We start from the raw sequence: 9,401 nt of genomic DNA on the forward strand, positions 1-9,401 counted from the left end.
TCTTTAGGTGTACGAGACTGTTCCAACCTCTTTGAGTACTTCCATACTCTTAGTGCACACTGCTGTGCTGTGCTAAACAAGTAGTTTGGCTAAAAAAATATATATATATATATATATATTGTCCCTTTATCCCAAATGTATTAATTCTACGAAAATGCCTCAAAACAAATGTACAATTAGACCATTTACTTGCTATGTACTATACACTCTCAAAGGAACTAAAATTGTTCTTTAAGCAAAAGTCATAGAGCCATATTCAATGTTCATATACTGAACCATTCTCTATTCTCTCCTCTCCCTGTCTTCCTTATTTCTCTCTCCCACTTGGTTCTGAAGCGGCAACAGCAATCATTTTATTTATTTATTTTTGTTTGCAAGTTTGAAGGTTCTTTACATTCACCCCTTCAGAACACATACCTCACTCTACATGGAACCAAAACTAGTTATTTTATGGCAGAGGTCTTCAAACCTAGAGCTTGAATCAAGTTTCTGTTCCTGGGCTTGAAGATTCTCCTTGGTAGGCACGACACTACATGGCTGGTCATTGACATCAGCTGCTCTCTTTCATTTCCAGTGATTTCCAGGAAAATCCAGGACTGGAAACTAGATTCAAGGTACACATGTGATGACCCAGGTTGTATGGCATCATGTAAAGAACCACATAAGCAGTAAGCACCAGTTTAATTGGTGGGTCCAAGTCTGCATTACTTGTTGGCTACACTAGACTAAAAAACAGAAGCCATTGTATTATTACATTTAGGGTAAAGGGAAGTGGATCAATGGACCTTATTTACCAGTTATAAAGACATTTTTAATGTAAATCCACTTATGCGTTTTCACTTGTTCTATTATAAATGACAGTGTGATCAGTAACTATAGGAGCAGAGCTGTACATCAGCACATCAGTCTTTGTCTTTTTTTAAAGAACATGTTGGTGAATGAGGTAATTTTTTTTAGTCAAACTACTGTCAGTTGAGTTGGTCAAAAGTACAAAGATTTAGAAACAGTCAGTGTCCTTCATTCGCACCCACTGTCTCCTAGAATAAGTGTGCTGAAGTGCTCAGAATTTTCTCGATTCTCAGATTCCTTTCTTCTGATGTTCAGTGTTTCTTTGAGTGGATGTGCTTTGAAAGCTTCCTTTAGGTTTGACTGATGCTGTTCCAGTGATCTGGAGTGCCCTATACACTTTGATCTTTGTGGAAATGTGTATTGATTTGAATGCAGATCCAGGCGAGACTGGACTCTACAGTCCCTGGGGGTTGTAGAGATCAGTCTTGAGGCATGGTTATATTTTTCCCTGTTTACTCTGTTAAGTAGCTGAATAAAATGTGGGCAAGGCAAGTGCTAAGCATATTGTTGCTATTACACAAAAAAAAATATTTACAATAGCCATTTTTGGAGCATTTTTCATGGTCTGATCATTATAAAATTTGAACACAATGTAAAGAACAAATTCTGCAGATTCACACTATATCAAAAGTGAAAAGTGATTTTAAGACAGCAACTATATGCGTTAACTTTCCTGGAGTTTTTTTTAGACAGTTAAGCTGCGTTCCAAAGCCAAGGGGAGGTAGGAAGTCTGGGTAAACCAGGAAACCAAAAACCAGGAAAGATACATCAGTTGCGTCCTTTATTATGGAACACCCCTCCATGACGTAATGTACAAAAATGTAGTCCACCTAGCATGCAGCCAAGACTTTGGAACGCAGCTTTAACAGAACAGGAGCATGAGTTAAAATGCAGCAGGTGAAGCTTTGTTTGTGAACATACTCATAAACAAAAAAAATGGTCAAACTTTTCTTTAAGAAATTGATGTAACTTTACAGAATAAGAATACCATAATCCATCTTTGATATCAGGTGTGATTTTTCTTTTTTTTATTTTAAGCTATTAAAGCTTATCTTGTACTAGAGGAGAACTCCCTATAAAATCTGTTACAATAATTATTTTTTTCTTTTTTGGATGAATACTTTAATAGTGTACCTCCTATTTCTCTGAACTTCAAAATTCACAAACTTGTGCAAATTAAATAATTAATGCATGATTAGCCCAGCTGTGCAGTCTATTAGCAATGAACGAAAGCAGAGCCATAGCTGCCCTGCCTCACTTGAACAGCTTCTTACTATGCAAGATAAAGACTATCACGACATTCCTCTGTTCCCTGATTTCCACATTCAGTCCCTTTCGATACCACAATCCAAAGCTTAGGATCACGTATAGGAGGAAGTACACATTCAGAGAGTTGGGATAGAACCAATTTATGGCGGCATTTTTATCATTCCCTGATAAGGATTTGCTTTGTACGAGTCACTTCATATTTGGCTGCAGTTTTCATGCACAGATTTTCCACATCAACGACCTTTAAGACTCCCTGCCTCTTCTTGTTTTTGATAACATATACTGATTTTTCTGAGATATTTATATATCAGATTTGATATATATATATTGGGTTTTTGTTTGTTTGTAGTGTGTGACGACCTATAAAAAATCTTGTTTTGAAACAGAATGAGCTACTGCATGAAACTAACCTACAGCTGATTTAAGAGGAATTTATTTTTTGAATCTTGTGAATCCAGACACCCTTTTCAGAGAAGTAAAGTCTTATTTGCTGAAACTTTGACTGTTTTGTGTGCTGTTTGTGTAGTTTCAAATGTTCCATAAACCACTGACCTAACATTCACACAAAGATGAACATGCATGCTACACTAGTATCGTTAGGCCAATGTCCCTAAAAGCTAAAGAACAGTGCATACGATAATGATATCTTGATACTGTGATTCTCAATATATGGCAAGACAATTCTCTGATACTTCACTGAATCTGTGTTTTTGAAGAGGATAAAATGCTCCTTAATACAGGATTTATAAACATTTTAACTAATACATTTACATGATTTTTCATGACTTTGATTTTCATGACCATAGGATTTATAAAACATCAGTGCAGACATGGACGACAAAAAACAAACAAAAATCAACTAAAACTATAATTAAAACTGATTTATAGTAGGTCTAAAATGAATCAGATAAAATGTTGGCACAAAAACGTTTCATTGTACGAGGAAACTTGTTTCTTACTCTGCACAAGACAGTAAATTCTTAGAATCTTGAATCTTTGAGTTGAATCTTAAAACATAAAGGTTTGTGCACCAGACTTACAATTACTTTTCCAAAACTTTCTGGGTGTTTTTATTTTTACAAAACTTATCCAGGCCTGAAAATTGCTATTTTCAAATTTCATGACTTTTTCAGGCTTTTCATGACCGTACAAACCCTGTAAATAAGGACATTTTCAGGAGTTTTCCTTGCTTGTTACTGACCAACTTCATGCTCTTAACATTACTGGAAACATGGCCGTGTCTGTGTGACTTCCTTTTTAATCTGGTCCAGTCTCCCTCATGCACCATTACCACAGGTATATAAAAAGTATACCAGCAAATTCTAATCCCACTCTCACATGGCCATTAATACAGCTGCGGGAAACACATTAATGAATAATGCCTTCTGGCTTACTGAGTCACATTTACATCACCAGGCCATCCAAACACTCTTTAATATTTAATTACAAGCACTCATCTTACTTTCATCAGAAATATCAATGAGCATTCATCGACAGGACAAGTCACAATGATACCTCCAATATGCCACCCATAATTATTTTCTTATATTAATAATAATAATAAAAAAAAACACTTTTTCCTACTTCACTTGGTGACCAAGAAGCAAGTTATTAGATGGTCTGTGTGCGTCATGTTTACTATAGTTCAGCATCAAAACGCAGAGAAGCAGCCAGAACTCAACTATTCACACAAAAAACACATCAACACAATATACACTTGTCCAGCTGGTCCACTCAGGAATGGGATTGGAACGTTTGCTGGCCATGAAAACAGGTCCAGATCATTTGACAAGCAAAAGTCCTGCCAAAATGCAGTCTTACATCCACAGTTGGCTGCATGAGCTCTAGTGCATCCCAGTGGGATGATGTCCAGCCTGAATCAGGAGCTCCAGAGTCAGACGTTCATCTGAGGTAGTACTCAATGGCAGCAGAGAACGCAGCGAAACCTCCACAGCCAAGAACTCCAGCCTTCAAACCAGCTACAAAACAACAAGCACACATTACAACAGTGCATAGATAACGGATAATTAAAAATATATATTATTGTGCCTGATCTAGAGTGATTTTTTTAAAGTTGTGTGAATTATCATGGTAGGTCCTACCTCTGAATCCAATCGCACCTCCAGTAATACAGCCACTGTATACAGCATTCTTCCAGTCAGTTTTACCACGGTGCTGAAACAGAAATTGCCATAGAGCAAATACATCAGAAAACAGCAAGGATATATTCTGTGGCAGAAATTGAACAAAACGTAAAGATTGTTGCTAAATGTACCAGCAGACATAAGAAAACACAATACACTTTTCTTTAGCAGTGCAAGATTTGTCATACATTTAACTCAGCAGTGCTTTTCTAATCATGAATTTACTTCAGTGCTATTTTATTCATGAATTTACCTCAGTAATGCTTTTCTAATCATTAATTTACTTCAGCATTGCTGTTATAGTCATACAGCAGTGTTATCCTAATCACAATTTTATTTCAGCATTGCTATTTTAGTCACAAATGTACCTCAGCAGTGTTATCCTAATCATGTTTTTGCTTCAGCATTGCTATTTTAGTCATAAATTTACTTCAGCAGTGTTACACAGTTCACACATTTAGCAACTTCAGCAGTTAAATTATCATCGTATATTTGTCTCAGTAGTGCAAGTCTAATAAATTTACTTCGGAAGAAACTCAGCAGTTCTATTCTAGTCACAAGAAAGTGGAATTTACTCCACTTTAGAGAAAGGCAGAAAGAGTTTTGTGTAAACAAACATGCTAAGGCTACGTTAGCTCAGTTAGTATCACTGTCCTAGTCCTGCAAAGTTTGTATATTTTAGCTGGAAAACAACTAGTTTTTGAAGATGTAGTAAAGCAAGTAAATCGATACCAAGCCTCAATTATTAAGTGATGCTTAATTTGTTTTTGTTTAATTTATACAAATAGAGTATAAAAATAATAATAATAATAATCTGGCTTTTGCTGGTGCATAATAATGTTGGTTGACAAATATTTGGTGCATTCCTAATGTCATACATTTGTAAAAAATGCCATGAAACAGCATCACCTTGAAAAAAAGGAGAGAAAGTCTGAACTTACTGATTCTATGATGCACTCTGTGCAGGAGAACATGGCACCCACAATAGCGAAATTTTTGGCATAAGACATTCCTCTCTGACCCATGTCTCTCAAAACCTCTCTCGCTGTGGGGGTCTTCATTGGGTCTTTTGGATCAAACCCAACATTGGTGTCAATACCTGCTGTGAAGACGCCAAAAGCTCCTCCTAACACGAAACCTAGAAGAAAAAACACAGATGAACAAAAGATTAACAGGTGTTCACTGACTCATCCTGCATTTGTTTTTCTTTTAACCAGTTACAGAGTACAAAAAAATCATAATAATTACTTTTTAACTTTTAATAAGGCAGAGTAATACATGAAAATCTTAAAAATAAATAAATAAGGCAGAGTTAATATCTACATCTGATACATTAAATGTCCACATGTATTCACACAACAAATTAGTTAATATTTTGGTAAAATTCAAGGACATTATTAGAGAGCTTACTACTGCAATAACAATCTGTACTCTTCAGGGAAGGCGTTATACTACACAGTGGAGAATAGCTGTAGTTAACAGCAGAGCATCAGTAAGGTCAGGTAATGAAGATAAACACATATAGAACACAGTAAAACAACAATGTACACCAGTTGCTGTGCATATTGAGAGGATAACTGATGTCAGCCACACAGACATACACAGTTTTATAATAATTAAAAATTAGCAGTGCAAATCTATAGATGTAGAGATGTAAACAGTAGACAGAAAAGAAACTAGTAGTACAAAATATAAAACAATAAAAGGGTCTGTAGAAATAGAGGTTTGTCCATGGAGTGACCAGAGTGGCCGGAAAGAAAAAGTGTCAGAGAGTCTTTAGTTTGCTGTGCTGAGAGGAGTTGAACAGTCTTATGGCCTGAGGGACAAAAGACCTCCAGAGTCTGTCCATGGAGCAGGACTGGGACAGCAGTCTGCCACTGTATGATCTCCGAGAGGGGGTTGGATCTCTGCCTGACGGGAGACGGGCGGCAGTGGTGGGTCTTCGTGACGTCACCCGCCAGCCACTTTTTCATCGACCCGGCAGTGTCAGGCACGTACCCGGCAGTACACGCAGACCCACCACTGCCGCCCGTCTCCCGGCAGGCAAAGATCCAACCCCAACTGTGATCTCCTCTGCCTGGTGATGGTGCTGTGTAGAGGATGGTGAACATTGTCCGTAATGTTCAGCAGCTTTAATATTAAATTTACAATGTAAATATCACTAAATAAAATAATCTAACTCGTCCTGAAGGTTTAGTACAAATGGAGCTCCATCTGTGCAGATAGGGACACGGTGACCTCAGGCTCCATAGCGCCCCCTGGTGTTAATAATGGTACTGCATGGAGATTACAGGAGTTGAGAGTGTGTGTGATGTCCTGTGTGAGCTGTATAAAGGGCTGAGTGTGAGTATATTGTGTGAGTATTATAGGGTGATGTGTGAGTGTACCTCCTATACAGGCCAGCGCCGCTTTAAAGGCGCAGCTCTCCATCCCGCGCTCGATCATCTTCTGCTCCTCAGTTTTCTGGGGGCTCGGTAAGCCCCCCATCACCCCCGGGCTCAGCTCTTTAATCTGCCGCCGGTCCCCGATCAGGTGCTGCAGCAGGACGCTGTACTGCAGCGCGTCTCCCGGCGGATCCGCCGCCGCTGACCGCTCAACCCCGCGACCTGTGGCCGCCGCCATGCTGCACTCAGAGAGAGGAGGAGCAGCGGGTAAACAGGCCGCGGATTCACAGCCGCAGATTCGCTTCAACCGCTGCGCGTGTAAATCCATTCAGTGTGGAGTTAAATTATATTATTAATTTATTACAATATATATTATAGTATAGTATTATAGTTAAAAACACACAGACACACGTTTAGTCACTCAAATGTACACCATATTAAGCATATTAGTAAAAGATAATATTTTATAGCATATGTTTATCGTGATGTTTAGTCGCAGATTCGACACAGTTTTAAACGACACATTTGTTTAAAAAAAACATAATACTAAATATTATATAAAAAATAAATATAATAATTAGTAATGATAATAAATAATATATAAAAATAAATTAAAACATGTAGAAAGTAAAATTATTACATGTTCAAATGTTTAAATACTGAATTTTGAATAATTATTTATTGAATTATATCTGATAAATAATATTTGAATTATATTGTATTGCTGTGTACATATATGGACCATTAATGTACATATTTATATTTTTTAATATACAGTTGTACTTTTTTGTCTTTAACCTTTGCCTCGTCAACTTCCTAAAATAATAATAAAAAAAAAAGAATAATTGAAAAATAATAAAAATAATTTTGTTTTTGCCTAAATCATTTATGATGCTGATTCGACACGGGGAAGATAAGGGGAAAATATATCATTTGAATTATATTGTATTGTTGTGTACATGTTTGGAAGTTTATTGCACATATTTATATTGTTTAATAAATTTTCTTCTTCTTTAATTTTTGTTAGTTTTTTCGTTCGTGTAAACGAATACATAGATTTTTTTAATATATATGATTGTTTATTTATTTCTCTTGCTTTTCGTCTTTATTTCTTTATATTTCTTTTATTTTTCCTTTCACACAGGTTATACAGTCATCGTCCTAAAATAATCGTCTAAATATTTTTTTTTGCAAATCTGACTTTTTTTTGCCAATTCATCTCCTTGCCTGCACCCTCATCATGAAATGATCTACAATTTATGGCTGTTAAAATATTAACTGTTTTTCAATCAATTTTTGCTGCAATAGGATTTTTTTTTCTGTTTGGTTATACTGTTCGACTGTATGCTAAACTATCCCCTTAATCCATTGCTAATTTTGAAACAGCCATAAGGACTGTCATATGTTTTTGTGTTTCCTTAAAAACGTTTTGTAATCGTTTACAATAAAATGTTCTCCATTGTACTTGTTTATTTATTTTTCATTTTTTATTTTGTATTGACACACTTTAAATACATAATCCACAAATTAATAAATTAATAAACAAATAATATAGAAAATACGTTTTTGAATATCATAAAAAACACAGTAAAGTTTGTTTGGCCACAAGAGGGCGCTCCTGAGTGACTCCAAAATGAATGGGTTCATATAGTGCAACTCATAGACATATAAATATGTATATGATGTCTATGGTGCAACTGAGCAAAACCAGAGTTTATTAATAATTAATATTTTTTTTACACTGGAAAAAATGTACTATTATCTTAAAACAGAACAATAGCAAATATGTCATGCGCTGATTGTAACTCCAGCATCAGTTCACCAACCAGTCAGCTCACAGTAGCAGTAATGCAGCACCATTACTGCTTAAAACCTGATTACTGTAAAAAGAAAAAAAAAAACTAAAATGTATAACTTTTTTTTTTTGTTTTTATTTTAGGAAAATTCTTAAGTATACTTTCTAAAATGTAAGTAGTTTATAAATGCTTGATCATTTATTATTGAACAATGTCCTAACTTCATCAAAACAAAACAATATTAAATATTGTTAATCTGTTTTTCATCTTTATTTTTTGTTATATATGTTTTTTTTTTTCATTTTTGTAATCGTTTATAATAATACGTTCTCCATTGCACTCGTTTATTTATTTTCCTTGTATTCACAAACATAATATAATAATTCATAAATTAATTAATTAAAAATAATAATAATAGAAAACATTTTACAGAGTGAAAATTCTAAATATTCTAAATATTTGGCGGGTTTGTGTCTGAGCTGTGTTAAATTTAACCATTAGGTGTCAGTATTGTGTGTTCACTCTATAAGTGGAAATACAGAGAATCTCCGGAGCCGTATGGCTTTGTTTGGCCACCAGATGGCGCTGCCGAATCAGTCCAAAGTGAATGGGTTCATCTGGAGCAATTGAGTAAAATCAGGGTTTAATCATTTTTATACTGAAAAATGTACTAATTATCTCAACACAAAACAATATTAAATGTAACCGAAGACATATTTGAGTATGAAGAATGCAGTATAGGTAAACATGTATCCATGATACAATCCTTCCTAAAATAATTGCATAAAAAAAGTTTTTCAGGTAACCCCCAAAAAATGTGCTAGTTGTTATGATAATTTAAGAATAGCATTGGTTTAAGAGGATAGTTTATCATACAGTCGAGCAGTAGATCCAAGCAGAAATATTTTATATATTTATATATATATTATATATTAAATAAAATGTACAAAATATATTAA

General features: G+C 35.1%; 1 protein-coding gene across 1 annotated transcript; it reads right to left on the reverse strand.

Annotated features, from left to right (window-relative positions):
• Positions 1-3,533: 3,533 nt before the first annotated feature.
• timm22 (translocase of inner mitochondrial membrane 22 homolog (yeast)) lies at positions 3,534-6,938 on the reverse strand. The gene is made up of 4 exons (XM_007256957.4): positions 6,650-6,938; positions 5,204-5,400; positions 4,221-4,293; positions 3,534-4,097 (listed from the first exon to the last, which is right to left on the reverse strand). Exons 1-4 carry the CDS (start codon positions 6,882-6,884, stop codon positions 4,021-4,023), a joined length of 582 nt encoding a protein of 193 aa, XP_007257019.1. The 5' UTR covers positions 6,885-6,938; the 3' UTR covers positions 3,534-4,020.
• Between the last annotated feature and the right edge of the window lie 2,463 nt (positions 6,939-9,401).

Source organism: Astyanax mexicanus, chromosome 1 (genome assembly GCF_023375975.1).
Source record: "Astyanax mexicanus isolate ESR-SI-001 chromosome 1, AstMex3_surface, whole genome shotgun sequence".
NCBI lineage: Eukaryota > Metazoa > Chordata > Actinopteri > Characiformes > Acestrorhamphidae > Astyanax > Astyanax mexicanus.